A 22,087-nucleotide genomic window follows, 5' to 3' on the forward strand; every position below is an offset into this window, starting at 1 on the left:
TTATTACCTAGATACTGCCTTGGGCTATACTCTGCAAATGCAAAGGACACAGAAAAAGGTCTGAAAATTATACTATAAAAAAAAAATAAATACACTAAAATGTTTTTAGTTGCTGAAAACTCACCCATCAGTGAGACCATAGATCAAGAACAGCCTCCAGGTGGCAGATACATCTTTGATGAATTCTTATCTTGATTGTTGGCTTTGTCAGTATAAATACAGAGTTTACCACGATAGAAACCACTGGGTAATATCTCTAAAAAAAAAAAGGTAGGCCAGATTAAAGTTTCTCACAAAGCATTTCTGATTAAAGTCAAACAGAAGCAGTACACATGTCTATTAAAAATCCAACCAATCACAGATATGAGCTGAAGCATACTACATCAGCTACTGGCATGAACATGTATGAAAAAAAAAAATGTGTTTGTGATTATGTGACTGCTGTCTATAGTGAAAGGGTTGTATATTTATAAAAAAAAAAATAAAAAAATAATAAAAAAAAAAGGGCTGTAGTTTGTATAACGTACCAATTTGGACAAAGACACAAGCAAAAGGTCAGCACTTTGAGCACATCTTTATTATTTAATTTGTACTCCTATGTACTGTGGTAGACCTTCATAAAAAAAGGGGGAAAAAGTCTGTTCAATATTCCATGCATCCTTTATTCCATTATATAGCAATACAACATCCAGTGCGTTGCTCTGAGGCAACAGCCAACATCAAGTGAGTAATAAATCCTTCTCATAGCACATTTAAGGCTTTCATTTGATCTGATAAAACAAGAAAAATTACACTAGCACATTTTGTACCACCTATTTTTTTGCCATTATATTTGCATACAGCAATTCCAGTGTCAAAATCATTAAAAAGACTAAATACAGTTTTTTGTTTTTATGTATCTACCTAGAGGAGAGATGTATACAGTACAATTATCTTACGAACCAGCATTAAAAGGTGTAAAGATAATATTAATAAGTAGTGGAAAAAACATTGTTTAAAAACCATTGGTATCAAAAGCAACAGCGGGGCTCAGTTAGGTCTGTGGTTCAGTCGTCCTTTAAAAGCAGTCTCAATCAAAGTCCACTGAGGATAAAGGAGAAGGTTCAAACCTCTCTCAGGACTCATGGAGGAGGAATGCAAGAACATCCTGGTACACACATGTCTCTGCCAACGCAGCGTTAACTTACAGCAATACATAGAACACCGACCCAAAAAAATAAAAATAAAAAACCTTCAAAAGCTGCAACATGGTATTTGCTACTTCGAAACAAACCAAGTTCCTTCTTGTTAATTAAACCATTCTTAATATCTTCTAGTGTCTAGTGCTACCCCCTGAATACATTAACATTTGCAAAGCTAGCACTGAAATATAAGCACTTGAAGCATTAGTGTTATCTATTCTTTGTGTTCAGGGGTCGGTCAGTATATAATGTCAGGTTTGAGGAAGCAGCTGCAAAATTTTGGGATGGATGAGATTTTTTTTGTGTGTGGCTCAATACGATTCATGTTGCACCCTTATTGTTTTGCCAGTTCAGTCTCACAGTGATTTTATTTTTCTCATTGGAAGAGTAGCAGCTAGTATTAACCTTGAGAAAAAGCCCGCTCCCAAGAAAAAGTAACAGCAAAAATGGCTGAGAGCATAAGGCTTACTGTAGCACTGGCACCAAAACAGAGACAAAGATTTTAACTATAAACACCTTATTTATGTAGTGTGTATGTACAAGCAATGCCCTGATTACTGTAGTAACACACAGCACCATGCTCCAGAGCCAGAAACAATGTAATGGTTTGATCAGTCATGTGACATTGATGCATCCTCAGTGGTAGTATTCCTTCACTTAATTACTTTTAAAAAAAAAAGAAAAAAAAAGAGAGAGAGAGAAAGGAATAAAAAATGTATTAAAAATAACACTACACACATACTGGCTCTGCTTAAGCAAACAACAAAAAATAATAATAATAAAAAAATAAAAATAAAACACTTATCCCAGCCAAGTGAATCCAACGGACCAATGGAATGCTTATAAATCATTAAAACAAATAAAGAATAAAAAAAATATATTTTTATATATATATATAGTGGTCACCTGAACATAACAGCACAATAAAAGTGCATTCTTTTACTTTACCCCTGTTGGGTATTTAAACACAAAATATCAGTTACTTAAACACAAAATATGTAAAGTATGTGGTGCACTTTAAATTTTTCTTCATCAAGTAGAAAAGAATCAAAAATCAAAATAAAAAAAGTGAAGAAAAAAAAACCCCAAAACACAATAAAAGGCTTTTCCTCTGCAGAAATGGAAAGGCCCCGTTACTTTTAATACCACCATATACACAACGAAGAGTCCAGAATTTCTGCCAGCAAGTGCAAATCCTTGATGCTGATCCTCGGCTCAGTGTGTAAAGAGCTGAGAGGAGCTCATCGCAGTGTGTGCCGTGATGTTGTACAGTATGCTGCAGTGTGCTTTCAGGAGGTAGCCAGCTCAAAGGAGATGAACTGCTTGAGTCTCTCCAGGTACTGGGCGTACAGCTCAATGTCGTTGTGCCCGGCGCCTTCGACCCACAGCGGCTCCACAGCACGTGGGCATCGCTCGTAGATCGCCAGGCCGTGTGAGAAATCGATCACCTCATCCTCTGTGCCATGAATCACAAGGACTGGAGAAGCCACCTTTGACACCTTATCAATACTGAAACAAGAAAAACAACAACAAAAACTTTAGGTCAAGTAACCTCTGTAAAATTAACATTGAGGCTATCTAAGATTAAATGACCTGTAGAGAAATACAAAATTATGCAAATTAGCCACAAATATAACTAACATGAAAGCCAACATTTATTACTAATCCTAGTCCAAGTTAGAGAACTGTTCCTCTGAATAAAAAGAAATAAAGTTTAGGCATTACAGTATTAGGTTAACATGATACCATAAACCAATAAAAGGTTGGGGTGAAAACACAGTTGTCCCTAAGTGCCACTCTGTATTGGGTCAATTATAACATCTGACTCGACACACACATTTTAACTTACGAGTTATGAGCATATTCACGTAACCTCATTCACGTAACCCCTTGAATCAACAAGGTAGCAGTATATTAAAAAGAAAACACAGCTACAACTAATAGATTTTATGACAACAGATTATGCTTCAGTCTTGCCATGGATCTGTGGCATTAATCACAAAAATCATATAAAAAGAACTTAAGCGGTGTAGAAATGATCTGTTTTCTATATGAGCCATCTGTTCACACCTAGAGACATTTAAGAGTTAAGGCATAAAACTTTTATGCTGCTGTGTATTCATTTGGCATATTAATCCAGCGCTCCAAAAGGCTAATTAGTGCTTACCATTTATAAAGCACATGCATCCTAAATGTGATTGGATAAAGATTAATGTACGGAACAGTCTAATGGAATAAGAATAGCAGAGGCCGAATGAGAACAAGGGCTCGTACGTGACTCGGTATGGATTCCCTCGGCTGATTTCAAGCTTGTAAACAGCATGATTATATAGTTGTTTTATACATTTAATCAGCCGCAGATGAGAAAAAAAGGTCATTTCTATTTGGCTTTGGTGGAAAATGTCAGTGATCCTGACCACGTCTGCTCTCAGGATCTGCCTATTCTAAAGCCCTAGTTGGGTCTCATCACTTAGAGACCACTCACTGCTGCAGAAGACGACTCCACATGGACATCCTGGTGATACTTGGGATTAGTGTGTATGGGATCACTTAGAAACTATGGACTTGGCTTTGTAATTGAGATTTGAGTGCAAAACTCCACCAGTAAACATTTAATAACAGGACTGACTTGTACATAAGGAATTCAGAAATTACAATGCTAAGTTGCTCAAAAATCTGTGGGTTACACAACTGCACTTAACATATTATACAGTTATAGAAAGGAAATTCTTTTCTAATCACACTAGTATCACCCAGATGATGGGTTCTCTTTTGAGTCTGGTTCCTCTCCAAGTTTTCTTCCTCATATCCACTCTCGCCTCTGGCTTGCTCATTCGAGTAGAAATATAAATTTGAAAGTATAGAATTATTTCTGAACTCATTTCTGTAAAACCTGCAATATCCATTGTTAAAAGTGCTACACTGATCATAGCAAACTGTATTGTATTGTAATGTAACTCTGAAATGGACTAGTGTTCTTGTAACTACATCTTAGCCAAGTATATTCATACAAGTTGGTGGGAAGACAACTTTCTGTTGGATCCTCTATTCAAACACGCTACCAATGTTATGAGGTCATTCGGGAGACCTGCAGCCTGTAATTTGGATGGCTTTTAGTTCCATGCGACATGGTGAATCATTCCTTCTTTGTCTTTGCTCCTCGACTCCAAAGGCAAAAACATGCTCTTAAGCCGTTTTCCATCCAGCAGCCTCAGAATAAAGACTCCACAATTCTTCTGGCTGGAGGATCTCTGACCCCACACCCCTTTTTTTGCTGTAGTGCAGCTAAAGAAAACACTCTGCTTCAAGCACTACTAGCCTACCAACGGAACAAAAACAGTTATATCCATATATCTTCCATGACCACACAAGTCCTCGCCTTCCATTTCTTTTTCTCTGGCCTGATGTTTCTGGACGCGTTTTAATATTCCAATCCATGCCACTCTGCAGCCCGAAAAATCCACAGAGAGAGTCGCGTCATTAAACTTTCATACATCCATTCACAGTTTTCCTCCTGCCACACACAGCTGTGAATCTCAAATTTGGCAAACTGAGAATCAGTGTCTGGAAAGGAGATTCGTGGCCAGCTGGCTGGAGCTCCGCGGGGACGGCAGTGGTGTGTCAACTCATCTATCCAAAGGGATGTGTGCATGTGATCTTAAATCTGGAAATGTGTTAAGCGGATTAGAAACAAGGATGTGATGGAATCTACTACAAATCCTGTAGTTCATCATCAGTGGTGGCAGCTTTTCAAGTGCTAGAAGGACCATCTAAAAAGTCATAAGCTAGAAACACAGACAGACTATGTGGGAATTCTCCGAAAAACATCAGGAGTAAATCGGTGAGTGCGCCATTACAAAAATACATGCTGGAACTCGACTAGTAGAAGCAGTATGTCACGGTATATGGAGAAACAACAAGGCAGCGGCACAAATTTACTCCAAGGCCATCATATTCCCAAATCCAAATGACAAGATGCACTACTAATGGCGTTGGACTTCGGTTGCACTGAAGCATCCATCAGTGAACAGTAGACAACATTAGGTAGTTTCTTCTAGTTTAAACGGGAAGTAGATTTTGTTGGTTTTGGACCATATAGTACCCAGTTAAAAAAGGTGAATAATTTATCATCTGTACTATCTGTATCATTATCAGTGGAGATGAACTAGAATTAAGATGAAGCCTGTCACTTTTAGAAAGCAGTACTGACTGTCCAAGGTTCCTTATTCTAGCTAGATTTTGTGGAAGTGTGATACCATATATTTATCCTTGGAATCCTTGGGTGGTGGAAGTTTTCTTTGGGGGGCATTTTACAGGTTCTCATTTCCTCTGCCAGTCCAAAGATGTGCATTGTAGACTGAGACATTGTAGACTCTCTTAACTCTGTGTGTGTGTGTGCGCGCGCGCTCGATTGAGTGTGCGCGAGTGTGTGCGTGAGAGAGAGAAAGAAAGAGCACCCTTATCCCCTGGGACAGACTCCAGGAGGTTCCGTGCAACCGTTTGTAGACCGATAGATGGATGAACAGATGGAGCGTATGTAAAACAATCCCTGTAAAACATTGCATGCTTTTTCTGTTGTGGATTCCATATGTGGGTTCCATATTTGGGATCAAAATTTAGTTAACCCAACAAGAACATAAAAGATGGCTGAAACAAAATGACTGAAAAGAATAAACATCAGTGGTCCATCAGTGTGTATGTACTTGTGGCAGAAACTGACATACAAACATAACCCTTCTACCTACTCTGGAGAGTATCAAAGCAAAGCATTACATGAAACAAAAGCTATGGGGCGAGAGTAATAGGAAAATAAGAACAAAAGTGCTGTTAACTATAATCCGTGTAAATCAGAGTACTGGGAGAATACATGGCTTATTTAGCTAGTTAACAGTCTGGTAATGGAGACTGCACTCTCAGCTCTTTTGCAGGTTAGACCTTCCATAAGTAGGCAAGTAATGATTATTCAGATCATACAACTGTACAAGTGGCATACATTTTGCATATTAATGTAAAGGTTCAGCTGGAGCACCGAACAGCACACACACTAAAGCCTCTGAACGTCGACCTTGGCCAAGTGGCTTCATTTCGTCTTACAAACACTCCAACTAGATTTGATGACTTGGGCTGATTATGCTGCAGTGCTGATCTGGAATACATTTAATCTTAATCTGTTTTAAGAGAGGGAAACATTTTCCAAAAGCGAGTGAGTGTGTCAAGGCTGGTGGATCCGAAACTTTACAAAGATTGCAGTAAAATCTAGCATAATACCCCACCACAAAGTGTTGTGTTGCAGGTTTCTACGGTTCCTGGAGTGGAAGTCACAGTTTTGCCCAAGAGAGGACTATGCATTCATTTATCATATTTTTGAAACCCCAGGGAACCTAAAGCGTACTGCTTTCTAATTAGATGTTTGTTTTCCGCACGCAAAATTATGCAGAACGAATACCTAGATACCTATGCCGAGCAGGAAACCGGGGATGAGCAACACAGTAGTGTCAAATCAATAACCGATGACTCCTTAGCCCGGGTTTACACTCATTTTTTTAGCATCTGTATGCAAGATGGCTGCTGTGTCTATCCTGTCATTTTGGTGCCTAGATGTTGCATAACACTATTATTATTATTATTGTTAATATTATTAACTTAAGCCGTACCAGTGTAAATACCGTGGCCAGTGTGGTGATGTTCTTAACTGACTGAACAAATTAAAGCTCAAATTGCATCCTCATGATCAGTTCCTTATATTTTTAGATGCAAGTCATAGTTTTGAATGTTTCTACATGTTTGGATAGTTCTGGCTGAGGTAGAGAGAATGTGTGAGCTTGTCTGACACTGTGCAGCAGCATGGAGAAACAGATAAACATGCATCCGAGAACACTTGGTATTAAATTCGATAAACTTCTTGCAGGTCGGCGCACAAACCTTACGAACAGGGTCGTTTCCGCGTTGAACTACTCGACTCTGCCCTTTATTGCTGTCTGTTGGTTATCAGATTTCTGTCACAAACCTGTTGAATCTAAAATGCAATCATGTGTGTGTGTGTTTGCTTTACATGTACACAGCTGACCCCATAACAGGATCACATCTCCCAGGACAACTCACTGATCTAACCTTCAGTCACTGTACACAAGATTCTTCTCCGTCTTGACTCCTAAGTGGTGAAATAAACTTGCCCTAGATGTGTCGAACAGCAATATTACCTCCCAAAAGTTATAACACTGATTGCACTCTTCGTCTGGGACCTAGTGAGCCAGGATGTTTCTATTGACAAGGACTTCTTTGAAAGCACTTCTTACCAAATGCCAGAAATAAAAACATGGCGCCCGAGAAGTGTTTGGAAAACAGATATATAAGAGCATGTTTTCTGCATGAAGGAAACAAAAATCTCTACTCAAGGGTTGGTTTTCCATGAGTCTGGTTCCTCCCAAGGCTTCTTCCTCTTATTGTTTCAGGGAGTTTTTCCTTGCCAATGTCAATTCTGGATTAGTTATTAGGGACAACCTGATAAATGTATAATAGGTCTTGAATTTATATATTTGTGTAAACTATTTGTTAAGCAGTATACAAAAGTTGTGATTCTAGCTCTGATCACCCTATGTATACCATACTATTATAGAGACTTCAATCTTACACTTATAGCATCCCATTTCATTTGGGAAGAGGTGTCTAGATAAATACAGGAATGAACATTTCATTAATCCATTAAACCCACTAGCGAGCCCACTGGGTAAGTGTAAGCTCCAAAGTGCTGCCCAGTGTACAATGTAATAACATGTAGAGATGATGTTAGCGAGTTAAAACAAGTATACAAATTCCTGTTTAAGACCTTACTCAGTCAGGGTCATTATCCTTTCCATAGAACGCGTCTACAGTGTTTGCATCCCTGACAAAGCTCAGCTAGGTGTTGGCCAACATCACAATATGCATAAAGGATATTATTAGAGCCTGATTAGGGTCTTTTTCCTTTAAAGGCGACTTGATGGTTTGCTAACAACCCGGTTATATAATGGCTTGACGTTGCACTTTATTATGCTCGGGTTTGTCAGTGTTTCATACCTGTTTGTTCATGATACTGGAAAGGTCACATGTCATCTGTGCAAGCTAATTAATCCTACTGTGTGCAGCATCTGCTGGAATCCAGAACAAGCAGCACATGCTATAGTTACTGCACTGAGATGCATCACACCACCATAAGGTGCCTTTTATTTAAATATACATAATAAATGAAAGCTTTTTAAAAAAAAAAAAAGTTTCTGATGAGAGGCAAAAGCCTGCTGCCTTTGGCTAGCCTTCTGGAGAACTATGAATAAAGAAAGAAAGAAAGAAAGTCTCGTCACCAACAGCCAGGCTACTGATTATCCACCAGTGTAGACAGTATTTTTTTTTTCCCCGAAGATGAAGCCTGTCACTTTTAGAAAGCAGTACTGACTGTCCAAGGTTCCTTATTCTAGCTACATTTTGTGAAAGAGTGATACCATATATTTATCCACCACCCAAGGATTCCAAGAAAGTTTGAAATGGACAGATGATAGACAGAACTGTTGCAGGTCTTGCACTCCTAAAAGTAGCAACAGTAGACTCTTTACAACTTGCACAAACTTTAGCTCTACTTACCAGTCAGATCCAGTTTGATCACCTTGAGAATGTTGACAAAGACTGAACTGCACATCTGTGTGTTCGTGGTTGACATGTCTACTGGGTTTAGAAACTATGATGCCAGGAAGAGAGCGTTAATTAGTACCAGGTGCTGATATGTTGCTCGTGGGTGTGCATGGCGGCTTAGTGGCTAGCATGTTTGCCTCACACATGCAGGGTTGGGGGTTTGATTAGCGGTTCTGCCCTGTGCATGGTTTTAGGATGTTCTCCCTGTTCTTTATTGCTGTCTGTAGCTTTGTGGCAGTTACCAAAAAACAGGAAATGTGCACTTGTTTGCTTTAGATGTACACAACTGACCCCATAAAGGAGATCGTGCAATCTCCTATGATAACTCACTGATCTAACCTTCAGTCACTGTACACAACCTTGGGTGGAACCATGATCAACCAAGTATCTTTCCTCCCATACGGCCAATGTGACACGCTCATGTCAATTTCTGCTTTCCAACACCAGAAGAATTTCTATCCACTCGGTACATTCAGTCCCTTGTCACCTTGAAACTGGTCTAATAGCAGGCCACCTCTTACAGCATCATTCCACTTCTGTAACTGATCTAAAATGTAGATAGATGACTTGTATTCAAACTTCCAAAGTTCTTCCAGACCATCTTTTACACTGATGCTTGCTTACAAAGCCAAAAACAGACTCCCTTAATCTCAAAGCACTTGCCACACCATGCGTCCTCTGATTCTTCAGCACTGCTCGACTGATCCCATCATACCTCTGGGTACACGGACGGTATACGTCAAGATTCTTCTCTGTCTTGACTCCTGGATAAATATTACAATAAAGCAATATTACCTCCCAATCAGACTGATTGCACTCTTAGTCTGGGTCCTAGTGAACCAATATCAGGATGCAAATAATCCTTTTCATTCAAAACCACAGCTGTACCATCTAGAGCAAATAGTGCAATGGATCAACTCTATAGTACTGCATGCACAATTTTTGCAATATGAAATACCACCACAGCTGATGTCAATTCAGAGTTCTCAACTCCTGAGTTCCTTCCCAGTTTTCAGCGTGAAATGAAATTAACATAGCTGTGCACAGCATCAGAAATAACCAAAGCAGAAGATCTTCCTATAAGAGAGTTAGTGTTTGTATGAGCTTAAGATAAATCAACTTTGCTTGCTAATTATTGATTGCATGAAAAATATGCATCATTAATTTTTAGTATTAGTTACTATTTACTAACTTGTTTCTTTTTTAATAATAATAATAATAATAATAATAATAATAATAATAATAATTTAAAAAAAGCATCCATTGTCATTGTAATGCTTACTTTTGATGACTAGTTTTAAATCTCGTAAATTTCACTTCTTCATACATATCTGAATGCCTGAGAAAGTATATTCCAATTCATATCATAGTATCATGTAGTGCTAGCTTTCCCCATATTTCACACTAGTGCAGGGCAGCAGGACAATAAACTATTGCCATTGGTGATGTATTACACCATGTCACAACACATCAATTTCTCTCCCCCTACAAGAAGAATAAAAAATGCATTCTTTTCAGTTTTGTAGAACTTGAAACAAAGGTACTTACAAGTTATCAATTAACGAGCTTTAAAAATGTACCTTTTACAGGCAGATTATTTCTCAATAATGAGTACTATTATTTACCATATTAATTGTACTAGTACTATTTCTGAATATTTTAACGATTTATTTTATGACTGTCTTTCTGTCCTTGCTTATATTTGTGGCATTTTATTTAGCCTAGATTTCTAGTTTTGGACCACTATTTATCAACTGCTGTACACAAGATGCTATACAAATAATGATTCTTACTATTACTTTTATTAAATCAAACTTCTAACCCAAGCAGCATGCAGTGGGTTTTTCCATCCCTTGTGCAGACTGCTGTTGAGTGCAGCAGCTGTGATCATAGCCTTGGAGTGAGTCATCATAAAGTGGCTGACACAATCCACACGTCTTTTTCTGCCTCTTTTGTGCTGACTCCCTCTTGTTCCAGTCGCATAGGGATGCAAATTAATGATTGCTATTGCTCTATTCAAATCGAAGCAATTCGCACACTCGCTCTCCAGCGCTTTTTCATTCTTTTTTGATTGATGGATGGAGATGTAGGCGGTCTGGCACTCCCGTTCGTCTCTTTGCTAGTGGCTCATTATGCTAGCAATCAGTACTGAAGTGTGTGTTTGGCAAACAGTACTCAGACCTACCATGTACCAGACTCTGTAGGTTATTAGTAGGGGCGTCTCTAGAGCTCGATCACTACTGTGGCATAGTCCCACCGAAGAATTTTGGAAAAGGACTTTAAGGTGCCCTGGGGAAGACTTGCTTTTCAGCAGAAACAGCATCAAATCATTCAATTCTGATGGCTATCCTTCTAACTTTTCAACTAGCTGTCAATCTATCTGTCCCCATCTTTCTGTCTATTCTAACTCTATACATCAGTCTACCTCTGTGTCTATTCCTAGCTACCCATATGCATGTATGTCTTTATCCACCCTTCCAGCTTAACCATCACTGGAACCAAGAGTCCCAGTGATAGAGAACAAACTTGTTCTAGGGTCAATGTCCCTGTGGACATTGGTACACAAGTGAGGTACATGAGCACATAGTTTGCCAAGACTGGAGCACAAAACCTGCTCAATCCCACTGAACACCTTAGGAACGAACTGGAAGACCATAAAAACAAATTCCCAGCACCATGTTCCAAAATCTAGTTGAAAGCCTTCACAGAAGAATGGAGGTTATTTAAAACAGCAAGGGTAGGGACTTTGTTCAAAATCCACTTGGATATTATGGTCAGGTCCCTAAAAAAAACTTTGGCCATGTAGTTTATCCAGTATAAAATCCACCAAAAGTGAAAAAGCAGAAAATCACTGAAATTTAAGTTAGAACTGAAAGAAAATACATTGATTGCCCAAAAGCAATGGAACAGTGACACTACGGTGTTTCTTGTATAACTTGCTGCAGGCACAATGGAGTATCTGTAGCCTGGCTTTTTTGGGCATGTTTAGTGAGATGCTAATGATACCAAACACACACTCACAAACACACACCTGCTGTAGAAGCATAAGCCTCAGGTTGCATGGGCTGCACTTACTGTAAGCTCAGTGTCAGAAGGGAGTCAGCATTAAGCCTGAAAGCCTTGCTGCCTTGACCAGTTGTCATGCCACTAATACTTTGTGTACCACTCGTGAGTGCAACAGCCACAAGCTTGCATTCTTGAGATATCCAGACAGAGACATCATGCAAATGAATCTCCACTAAAGATTTTTAGCAATATCTAAAATGATCAGGGTGAGCAGACTAGTGCACTAAACAACTGCTCCCGACATGCTCGTACTTCAGTAAGGCACAATTATATCCTGATTTGCAGTCCAGTGCAAATCAGGACGTAATGCAATGTGCAATGTGTCCAGTGCAAATCAGAACGTAATGCAAAAAAAGGGGCAAAAAAAACCCCAACTTAATCGAGCAGATGATCGGACACGTGTGTGTACATCCTGCACTACACTGATCACTTCAGCGTCCAATACATTGTCAAATATACTTCATTTATAGAGTTTCATACGTGCAAAAATAAATAAAATAAAATAAAAAAAAAATGACAGTAGAAGAGTAAAAAGTCTCTTGGTGTACACAGGGCACCTTTAACTTTGCCAGTAGAGCAGGGAAAAGCTGCTTCCTGAATTAACTTTACATCCACTTCCAGCAGTGCGGATGACAATTTAATATCACACTCTGCTGATGGAAGGGAGGTGAGATGGAGGAGGAGAGCTGGCAGTGAAAATTATAGTAATGTCTGGCTATTTGCAGGTGCAGTGAACTGAAATGTGCATGAAAACAATGAACCTATAAGAAATTACTTCATTTAACAGCTGTTCTTTGGAGAACCGTACAATGATGAAAATCAATCTTTCAGTCGGTCCTAACGTGTCATTTGGGAATCGTATATCGTCACCCAGAGAACCCGTTCTGGTGGACTAAACTTGGGTGATATTGACTTTTCTTTCATTCATCGCTGGCCTGTCGTTAAAGGATTGTTGGTGTAGAAATTTGACACTGAGAATGAATGGCGCAGAATTCAACCAAGCTTTTATTGGGACAGGGTGACAAGTACTAATCTTAAAAGACTGCTGTAATCACACAGACTTAAACTAGATTTAGCCTGAGAAAAGTCATTTCAGCTCCCAATACCCATGACAAACACTTGCGAAGACACAAACACGTGCGTACATGCAGACACGGGTGGAAAAATGTTGCGTGCAAACCGTTGCAGGGTTAATGTGAAAATACTTAATTGATGCCAGTAGAGCAGAGTCTCTCAACAACTCTACCAACCCACTGGCACTCAAACAGCACAGGCTTGTTAAAGGCGATCTGAGTGACAAATAACACATCACTCAGCCATTTGGTGAGCTTACAAAGCGTGCTCAGAAAAGGCATGGATACAAAAACACAACCCCAAAACATTCTGCTATTAACTTTTAAACAGGTGGCAGAGTGGTTGTGGTTGGGCTCGGTCAAGCGGTGAAATCTGGCTCACCCTAATCCTTGTTTGGATTATAAGAGCCAGGCTCAGGATTAAGCTGAAAGTCAACAGGGCTTTGCAGATCATGGAGAAAGTGCCTAAAGTTCTGTGCTCACTTGGTTGATTTTTCTGTTTAGATTTGCTAGGAGTACAACAGCATTGAGGAGTTAGCTGTATGATACGATGCAGTAAGAAGCAAATAAGACAGCAATTAGACTTCACGCCTGTAAAGCGTTGTTTAGTGCTATAGTGTCACCGACCCTATATATGAAAGCTCATACGGAGCCTGAAATTTCAAATAAATCAATCTAGCAGAGTCGATCGTAAATATATATGACCTGCAGTCATGCGTTTGTTTCGGTGACTTGTTCTGTGGGCATCTGCGTGTGAAGGAATATTAAGACCTTGGGTCTCTGGTTGGTCTTGAACACAACTTGGTTGCTATGACAACTGCTGCAAGTGGGGGTGGGGCGGGTTCAAGAGATGAGGGTTAATTATGAAGGTTATTATGAGAATCTGTTTGAGAGCTGTTGTGAGAGAGAGATTTGTTTATGAGCTGGGCAAACAGAGCTTGAAGGAAAACGATCAAAAACCCGACAATAGGGTCAATGAGCTATGATTGGAGAAACCTTTAACCAGCAAACACTCAATAAGTGAGAATACTTGTGAAATGACGAATGAAAAATTAAAATGAAATTAAATACAAATTAAAAATCGAAGCTCTTGGGCGAAAAATAAGTTTACAAATGCAGATTGATGACCCACCTGGGGAAAGCATCGAAGCAGTAGGTTTTGCGTGTGTCAGGGAAGGCGACGCGCAGGCCGGACATGAGCGGAGAATGCAGGATGACCGCTGCACACTCGTACCGTGCAGCGAGGTCCACTGTCGGCACCGTGCCAATACTCTGGCCATACAGGATGATGTTCTCTGGGGTCACACCGTACCTAGAGACCGAGAGGAAGAGGAAACGGTTACGCTTGGCAACAAAACATCACGTGATTTTTGAAAAGTGATGAAGTTAAGAGTCATTACATACAGTATTTATTAACCAACTTTATACAATTAGGTTTTCTTTTCTTCTAACTAGGACATTTTACTACATTCGATAAACATTACTACAGGGTCTTTTTTAAACTTATCTTGCATGCATGAGATCTTCATAAAGCCACAGTGTAGCTGTCTCAAATTCTCAGCCAATGTTCCTATAAGTGCATTTAAAGCAGTTGGGAGTCTGTGGTCATGTGGTGCGCGGGTTTTAAAGTGTGGATGCACTCGCGGGTTTAGAGACATTCCTGTGTGTATACATTATCCCACACCAAGCTGAATGCTAATCCACAGATTCGTGCTTATTCTATTCCAATTTTTTTTTGACAGTAAAAATGTATTTTGTCTCCCTCATTAACTAAGAACATGTAATTTTCTGCACATGCCATTCATGCTCACTAAGTACAAAAGTCCACACTGCAAGAGAAGCATGTCAAACTCCTCTGGATGCCAATCTTGATGCACCCAATTTACACCAACTGCATGTTATTTCTTCCTTGTTAAAAGAAAAACACTTCAAACCAGAGTTGGCTGATCAGCTATATATAACATCAGGATTGGGGGAACGTTGTGTGCATTGCATTTCTTTTCAGGGCAAAGCGTTTCGATGCTGCTATTTAATCAACTGAAGAGACATGTGTGCCCCTGTCATGGGTGTGACTGTAAAGACTATTCTTTAGCTGCCTGTGTACCAAAAAAATGCACCTCTGTCCAATCAGGGAGTGTGCATGAGTCAGACAACAGGGGTCTACAAGATTGTGTCTACAATCTGACCTACATGCTGGCTGTGCCTTGCTGAGGGTGAGCCCTTTGGAAGATGAAACCAGCTGGAGAACAAAACAGCCACATACTCTCACCCGGTCTCTCTTACAAAACACACACGACAGGCAGCACGGAATGTACTGCTGAAACATGTCCAGGTATCTAAACTCAACACCGTGGCAACATCTAATCAAGTAGCTGTGTGCAAGAAGGTTCTTCATTCTCCTCACCGTAGAGAGAGAGAGAGATGGGGGGTTGTTGGGGCTGGGGGGTTTCTGAGTTAGGATACACCAAAGTTGCTCAGGGTTATAAACAACACGTAAAAAAAGAAACATAGTTCTGAGTGTACAATTGGCAGTTCGACTTCTGCCTGACTGGAGTGTGATAAGACACATTTGTGTCCGTTTATGGCTCGCTGTTCATCCCACTGCAGCAACACACTGTGAAACTGTGCATTCATACATGCTGCGTTTAGAATCGAGTCCTGCTGGGTTTCCCACATTTGTGTACTTTCTCCCTGATTTGGTCTTGGCTAATTCTGGCCCTTTACTCATAGTGACTGCTACCAAAAGAGGAGGTTGAAGAACATGTCCTTCGAGACATGTGACGCATCTCGGTGCGGTGTAGCACCCTAACTCACTGTGGAAAGCACAATCTGCTCTCTCCCTCTTGCATACGTCAGAGCTCACATTTGGATGGTGTCACTGTGATTGACCAGGTTTGCCATCCCTCCCACCCGAATACCACGGCCAATGCTTTCATGGACTCAGGAATGGCTGTGGCACTGTAATGAAGCAAACTACCAATCTCATGGGGAAAGTGCTTTTCAGGATACAGATTCCTAAACTGACCAATGCAGTCTAAATTAGTAGTGGCAAAATGCAGAGATGCAACACTAACTGTATCTAGCACTGTATAGGTTATCTTTTCAGCTGGGTTCTTTGATTTCGATGACTTCAAGGTTTACCGTTCTCCATTGCCGTATTTCTTACAAAATGAGATTTCGGAGCATATTTGCAGCCCTACACATCCCTCAATCGATCTTCAAGGTTTGTGTAAATGTAAACTTGCAGCGCGGAATTAAACGAAACAGCAAAAGGATTTGTCCACATTTGGACTAGTAGGCATAAAAACCTTTTCATTTTCCCTCTTTTCTTAAGCATCCACCAAATGAAGAAAAAAAAAAATTACACACAAGAGAGACAAAGATGCAGGAATCGTTTTTTCCCCCCAGCCAATTGACCTTCTGCCTATGACAGGCTCTACATCACACAAAGAGATCAACAAAGCCATGATTTTAGTATAGTTGAAATCAACCCTGCAACCTGAGGGTCTGGGAGGGGGAAAAAGGGGGACACTCCAAAATCCCATTTATGGACAGTGTGAAGGCCGGCGGCAATCAGTGATACCAATCTCTCGTATCACGCTCAACATGACTAATCTATCGCCACATTTCCAGTTAAAGGAATTGATCGCAAAGCCAATTCGGAAAATTACAGTTCTTTGGGGAAGGTCAAATAGGGTGTGTTTTGAGCTGGAGTCACTCATGAGCGAAAAAAAGAGCTCCCCCCCACTCATGAGCGGAAAGCTACCAAAAGTGTGCACATACAGAGCCCAGTTGAAGATGCTGTTTTCCATAACCTTAATTCAGGCCAAGCTAGATGACTTGTCCAAACAAGCGCTGGCTTGGAGCTCATGGAACAACTGAAACCAGCATAGAGGAGATGTGTGTGTTGAGAGCACAGGATGAAATGCTAGTAAACAACGCTATGCAGCAAAACTGGATGATGAGACATACATTGTGCTTTTAATCATGGAGGAGGAGGAAGAGGAGGTTTACCATCCTGCAGAAGAGCGAATCTGTTAAGATTGATGCACACAGTAGCCTCTTTCTCCCCAAAACACTGTTTTTGCCAGTTAAAACATTTGCAGATGGTTTTAAAGCCAAACCTTGCACGTCGACCAGTCCTTAGAGATTTATGCTGAAAGACTCTGAGTGGTCCACAATAAGTTCTGCCAATATGAACAGATGCAGTGCAGAATGTTTACCCCAGGTGCTTGATGAGTCCTAAACTCAACACCCTCTCATGTAGACGTCGGTGATGGGTTTGAATACTTGCATGTGAAGACATCTTCAAATACATTCTTATACTGAATAACATCCAGTTTCAATCAACGAATGTACAAAAATCCTCTTCTGGGATGCATTAGTGTCATGTGAAGTTGAAAACTGGTTGCAGCGGCATCAGCATGGAGAACTTTGATGCATAGATTTTAGACTTCATCTTGACTGGGAAACTTCCACATCAACACTTCAAGCCTACTGAACCCTGGCATGACTTGTGGGTGTGTACACTGGTGTCCATCCTGCTGAAGGAATCATGGAATAAAGTTCGGTAACTGTATTCGCATTGGCAGGATACAGAAAAGGTGAAACAAAGGCTGTGGACAAAATAAGAAAGAGTCTTGTTTACTTAGAAGACCTCGGTCTCTGCTGCACACCGATCGCCACCTTACATTTTCTGCAGAGACTTAGGGGGCTTTCACACTGCCAGTTTTTCTGAAACAGGGCACGGTTTAAATGAAAACTGGTAATATGAAAGCTGGCATGTGGCCCAGGAAGCACACGGATACCAAACCTCAGACTGCCTGAAGGAGGTGGTGCGAAAACCGGCTGAGGAGGCTTGAACATCCTGAGTCTTGCCGTCTACTATGAGCGACGACTCAAACAATTGAGAACTTTGTGGTTTCTTTTCCCTCATCTGATTATAAATGTAAACACTACATCCACAATGCTACCAGGATGCCGTACATATTTTCCCAGACAAAAACTATACTTTCTATGTTGTAATTCATGTGAAAGCACCATAGACTGCACAAACTTATTTACCCTACATAATTTCAAGCGTACAGAGTAAATATCTGTTGTTTATTATACATTTAAGAAGAGCAGAAGACTTGATTTTACACAGGTTATGTGGATCATATACAACGATGTCTAATGTCAGAAAACGTTTCTGCAGCTTTAAAGGTTTGAGACATGGAACACATCAAACTTCCCTCTGCTACACCGCTGTCTCCCTCTACATTTCTGCTCAGTGCAGCTTGAACCATAGTAACAGCAACACTACAGGTTTGTGAAGTTCAATGGGGAAAGAGCTGGGATTTTATACCTACAGGCTAAATGTCAAAAGTAGATAGGGTATACAAGTTTCGTAGAAAACTACACGTATTAAGCTAGCAAAATGTAAGCTTGTATGGTGGTGGTCATGTACAGTTTCTCAGGGTTAGAGCAGTTTGTGGGTGTCCTGACTTGTGTTGAAAACCTTAGACAACTAAACAGCACTGGTATTTTTCACACGATGGTGCAAGTCTAGCGTCCGTGACGTACTGCATAATTACCTTCATTTAAAGCCGGAACAGAACGCTGGGATTCTGACAAATGGAGGATGTGCGTGAAGACAGTAACTTGACGTTTTAAGCCCTCATCTAGGAACCAGGCTTCTAGCCTGAGGTTACATTTAACAAGATATAATCTCCTGAATTCTGCTGAACTTCTCTTGACATTTTATACAAAGTGCCTCTGGCATTTCATACTGTATCAGCCAGACATTTTACTTATAGGTGCAGACTGCATTAAATAGGCACTTATAGCAATCCAAGCACCGTCGTCTTTTACAGAGAGATGGAAAAAAGGCGAGACGGGACGAGAGACGGAGATCTAAAAAGCATGTTGTGAGGTTGATCGTACCTAGTCCGGAGTCCAGCTGCGGGCTTGGAATCACAACACACAGTTTGGATTATGCAGCAAAGTCTTTATTACGGGTGCTGTTAGCGCTAACACATGCTCTACGTTAGAGCTTCGACTCTGTAAACAATAAATGGCTACAAAATATTCAGGGACTGGTAGCATATATGATAAATCAAGTTGAGGATCAAAGACTGCTTTTGGGGAAAAAAACGTAACATCCGGTTTAAAAAAAAAAATAAAAAAATTTGTGTTTCTGCAAATGTGTTTAATCTAAACCTACCCCAGGTGTACTGTGTCACAGCTGACCGGGCGGAGCTGGTCGTCCTAACTGTTCAGATGAACAATAAAAGCAGGAATCGAGACAAAGCCAATCACGCTCCACCTTCTCAGAGTCTGAGACAACTCTCTACAAGGCAAAACAACTGCTACACAACTGATCGTGGATTAACGCACAAGCAACGTGATGGGATATGACATTTTATTCCTGGCCAGGCAACCTACGTTCTTGAAGAGACCTTCATAAATTTGTCCAAAATAGTAAAAACAAATCATGATTTGCCAGATGGCAGTGTCAGCTCGATCAAACTGCCAGCATAACACATGCGACTAGAAGTAAAGCCTATGTATAAAGACAGCCCGACAGATGAGGGGAAATGGGTGACTATGTTAAGCTTCACAAGCATAAAACTTAAAACTCTTACAGACATTTTTCCAACATACACAGCCAAACTTCCTGCACATAAAAAAAATAACTTTTGACTGAGAAGCCGCCTTGAAATTAAATCAAAATCTGCATTTTAAGTAGACAAATACTCCAAAATATACAAAGTCCATTCATTTTATTAGGAACACTTGCAAGACTTCCTTCAATCATTTAATCAGCCAATCATGTGGTAGCAGATTACTGTGAGATCCTGCAGATCAGGTCCAGAGCTTCAGTTCATGTTCACATCAAACACCATAATGGGAAAGAAGTGGTTTGAGTATTTTAGAAGATCCTGGGATTTCCAAGATGAATGCATGAATGAGATCGTAATTACAAGTAGGAGAAAACTGGATATTCTTCGAGCTCAGTAAGGGAGGGTCAGTAAGAAAGTGGTGGAATCGGTGGACGCAGCGTCTGTAGCTGACTGAACGTTGGGCAAAACATCTCAGAAGCTGGTTCTAAGTATGTGCTAGGTTCATGCAGCAATTTGCTTGAAACATGAGCAAATCGGTTAACATCTAAGCACCTATACGAGAGAAATAATGAGCATTTGGTTTAGTTTTTTTTTCTGATTTATCCCTCTGTAGGTATTACAACGTTGCCCTAGGACCCTCGCCTCAAGTTACCTGCCTGCTTAAAATACAACAGCATGTCACAGCTACAACAGAACATGTAAAGTTAAGTGACTTCTTTAATTGTGTAAAAACAGAAACCGACACACCTTTGCTGCAGTTTTTTTGTAGTTAATTAAGGGAGGGTACACTTCCATCTTGTTCTGAACCAGTGCGATTTGCAGACGTGTTAAGTCGACAGAAATAACCTCATTTTACAGAATTACATTCCCAGCATTACACCACCAAATATGCTGAAAAGCATCTCAATTTGTTGGATGTTGAAACAGCCAAAGACCACATTATTTCAGCCAGGAAGAGGAATGAGAGTCTGGAGAGTTAAAGAACAAAATGAACCCAAGCAACTGTCGCGATAAACTGGCACTACATGTCCATGTCTGTGTGTTAATAAAAATGGACAGTAAACGAGTAAAGAAATAAAATCTTAATTTTAGAATTTCTGGAAGAATGGTTTCGATTTTTTGCTGCTGTAATCATGTAGTTCGCATCCAATCAAATCCTCATTAGAACATATGTTCTGTCCTTCCAGGCATCGCTGTAGCGGCTCTGTGCAAGACAGTACAGCTTCTCAGTTTAAAGAACAGATTATTTTTACATTTACCATACCACTGGGTTCAAATACAGAGAGACAGCCATGAACCACTAACAAGAAGGGGTCATACGCCTATTTGAGATGTCCTTACATTGCTGCTTGTAAAAATCTGATACTTCCAGAGACACAGTGAACATGTAAACACCAGCACAAAAACATGTAAACCACTATGTAAACCTATGGATTCAGGGTCATGTAGAAGTCTGGGAATACAGTCAGCCTTTAACATTGACATTAAATACATTTACCTATTTGTCTGTTTTTTCGATGTACATAAAATATCCTACCAGTGTTTTCAAAATTATTTCCACATATATATATATAATTTTTTTTTAATTCTAACTTATTGGAACATATATTTAACCATCAGCCATGCGAGTAAAAAGTCAGTCTACATAACGATGTTTAAATCCTTGCTAGTTAAGTGGAATTTTCTCTCACAATAAACAGTGTTCAGTGTCCAGAAATATCCCATAGCGAAAAAGCAAAATGTGTAAACATCGCTGTCATTACAACTGGTTCAGTAAAACACGGAAGACACGACTAATTGTGCTGGGAGTGCCACACACTTTCAGATCAACGCTAAGGAACGTTACAGAAGCCCGCAGTCATTCGAAAAGGACACCTAGCAGTTACACTGAGGATAATTTACAATGAGCTGCACTGTAATCGCAACCAGTCCTTCATCCACTGCTAAGCAGTAGCACAGAGATGTGCTAAAAGCATCTAGACAATGCTTTTAGATCAATATACTCTGGTCAGGAGATACAAAAACAGAGATTTTTCTTAATAACTCATTAATGTTTGGAGAGAATTGTGTGCATGATTCCGATCCCACAGTATTCTAGAGCAATGCGTGTTTAGTTGAGCATCATGACATGTAGCTGCTTCACCACATCAGTGTTGGGGTAGCCAAAGTGTTTTAATGCCCCTTTTCCATCGAGGCAGTTTATGAGTGCTGGTTCGGAGCCAGAGCCTAATTTAGAACCAGTTCTTTCTGTTTCGATAGCCAAAGCACCGGCTCTGAACCAGGAAAAGTGGTTCCTAAGTAGCACCAAAAGGTAGCTGGTCTAGACTTAAGAACTGCTTGCATCAGGGGCTGTGGGCGGGGCTACCGTTAGCACATTTGATAATATACCAATGTTTAATACACTTTTACTTTACTGCAATATAATCACTTATCAGCACTCATGATAGTAGGTAGCTGCATGCTAAGGCTAACTTTTTTCTGTGTTAATGATAAAATAATC

General features: G+C 40.1%; 1 protein-coding gene across 2 annotated transcripts in view; it reads right to left on the reverse strand.

Annotated features, from left to right (window-relative positions):
• Positions 1-641: 641 nt before the first annotated feature.
• abhd17c (abhydrolase domain containing 17C, depalmitoylase) overlaps positions 642-22,087 on the reverse strand; it is a 39,036-nt gene continuing 17,590 nt past the window's right edge. For both annotated transcript variants that reach the window (XM_027162103.2, XM_027162094.2), the window contains exons 3-4: positions 14,115-14,294; positions 642-2,690 (exon numbers count right to left, since the gene is read on the reverse strand). In XM_027162103.2, the coding sequence (XP_027017904.1) occupies positions 2,471-2,690; positions 14,115-14,294 (400 nt within the window). In that variant the 3' untranslated portion in view covers positions 642-2,470. The remainder of the gene's footprint in view (positions 2,691-14,114; positions 14,295-22,087) is intronic.

This window comes from Tachysurus fulvidraco, chromosome 2 (assembly GCF_022655615.1).
Source record: "Tachysurus fulvidraco isolate hzauxx_2018 chromosome 2, HZAU_PFXX_2.0, whole genome shotgun sequence".
Classification (NCBI taxonomy): Eukaryota; Metazoa; Chordata; class Actinopteri; order Siluriformes; family Bagridae; genus Tachysurus; species Tachysurus fulvidraco.